Source organism: Phytophthora parasitica (genome assembly GCF_000247585.1).
Source record: "Phytophthora parasitica INRA-310 unplaced genomic scaffold supercont2.160, whole genome shotgun sequence".
Classification (NCBI taxonomy): Eukaryota; Oomycota; class Peronosporomycetes; order Peronosporales; family Peronosporaceae; genus Phytophthora; species Phytophthora nicotianae.
The window spans coordinates 11,563-13,068 of NW_008649146.1; the positions used below are offsets into that span (position 1 = coordinate 11,563).

At 48.3% G+C, this 1,506-nt stretch overlaps 1 protein-coding gene across 1 annotated transcript; it reads right to left on the bottom strand.

The window, feature by feature from the left end:
* Window positions 1-930: 930 nt before the first annotated feature.
* PPTG_19718 (hypothetical protein) lies at window positions 931-1,496 on the bottom strand (the record flags this gene model as incomplete). The annotated part of the gene is made up of 2 exons (XM_008918226.1): window positions 931-1,222; window positions 1,312-1,496. The coding sequence occupies 2 exons, from the start codon at window positions 1,494-1,496 to the stop codon at window positions 931-933; spliced, it is 477 nt and encodes a 158-aa protein (XP_008916474.1).
* Between the last annotated feature and the right edge of the window lie 10 nt (window positions 1,497-1,506).

Sequence of the window (1,506 nt, forward strand, 5' to 3'; positions counted from 1 at the left end):
GTATAGGATGGAGTGTGTTCTGAGCAAAATGACCATCAACCTGACAGCTCTCCCATCACGACGATGAAGGCAAACGCACCACGTACGACAGCATCGCCTACATTGTTAGTATCGATTGGGAAGGAACACTGGGCAATGCAACACTGTGCATGCCGTATCTTGTTCAATATACATGTTGGCCTCGGTGAAGAACTGCTGGAGTAAGCTGAAACCGTGGTTGGCGTGCTATCCATGAATTATTCAGGTTTTGTGCTCACCTTGGAACTATTTGATAAAGGCAAACGTCGGTATGATACACTTCCTTGTTTGTTTATTTACTACCAGTCAATGGTCTGGAGCAGGGGTTGGAAAATAAAATATATAATTGTATTGGTTTTCAGAAAAAAAAATAATCCGTCATTGCCGTATCAACCAAAACAATAATAAGTACTGCAATTATTGTATGCAACTAGTAGGGTTAGAGCAGTGTAGTGGTTTGGGAATGACCCTACCAATCCACCGCACAGGGTTCGAGTCCCACACCTGTACGAGAAGCTGGTGGTTGTCACCGGCACTTTTGTCCTGGCATAGGGGTAATCTAACAAACAAAAAATGAGCCGGCGACGGCAAGACAGACCACCAGCGGATATAGGTTTTACGCGTAAAAGTTAATATCCTCTTATTTTTATATAGAGAAACTCTATAGAGAATGAGAGGGTTCATAACTATGTTTACTCTGCATCTTCCTCGTCGTCATCGGCCGATTCATTGTATCCTACCAGAGAGGTGAGTCCCAGAGCTCGCGGTTGGCACGTAGAAACACCAACATCTCAAAGTTTGCTGGGAGCATGCTGGAACGCAAAGGGTTGAACACCAACTTGCACTGAGAGAAGAGGCGTTCGCAGTTATTGCTGGTAGGTGGAATCATTCGCAGCAGGTCAATGTACTTGGTCACAGTTGCCAAGCGAGGTCGCTTTGCATGACGCAGAGTTTCCGTCGCAAGTCCACCTTCTTTGGAGTTTCTTGCGCGGAGTCAGTTAGACCAGCAAATTGGGCAACCGCCTCTTCTTCGTCTGAGATCAGCGATCGATCCGATAGCAGCTTGACAACGGCACTTTCAAACGCGGGAGAGTGAACGATTTGAGCCGATGGACTAAAGCGGTGTGCTGTCGCTGGAAACTTCGCAATAACCGCGTCGAAGAGGAGTCGCACGTCAGCAAGATTGCCTTCCTCGGACTGTAGCCTGACACAGACACTGTCTAACGCTTCGAGGTTAGTAACCAGTTGCACAATCTGGCGGTGAGTACTAGGCCGCGGAAGAAGGTCCTCTACAGCAGCAACGCGGCGTAGATGGCGATGAAGTGGTAAATACATGAAGTCCACCCGTCAAACATGAGGCCGAACTGGTTTCCCATATCCGTCGAAATGCGCGGCCCCACCTTGCTTGCAACGTGACGCATGTACTTTACCAAGGTTTTCGACGAGACCGGCTTGATGGCAGCTAACGCGCGCGTCATCGGGTCATCC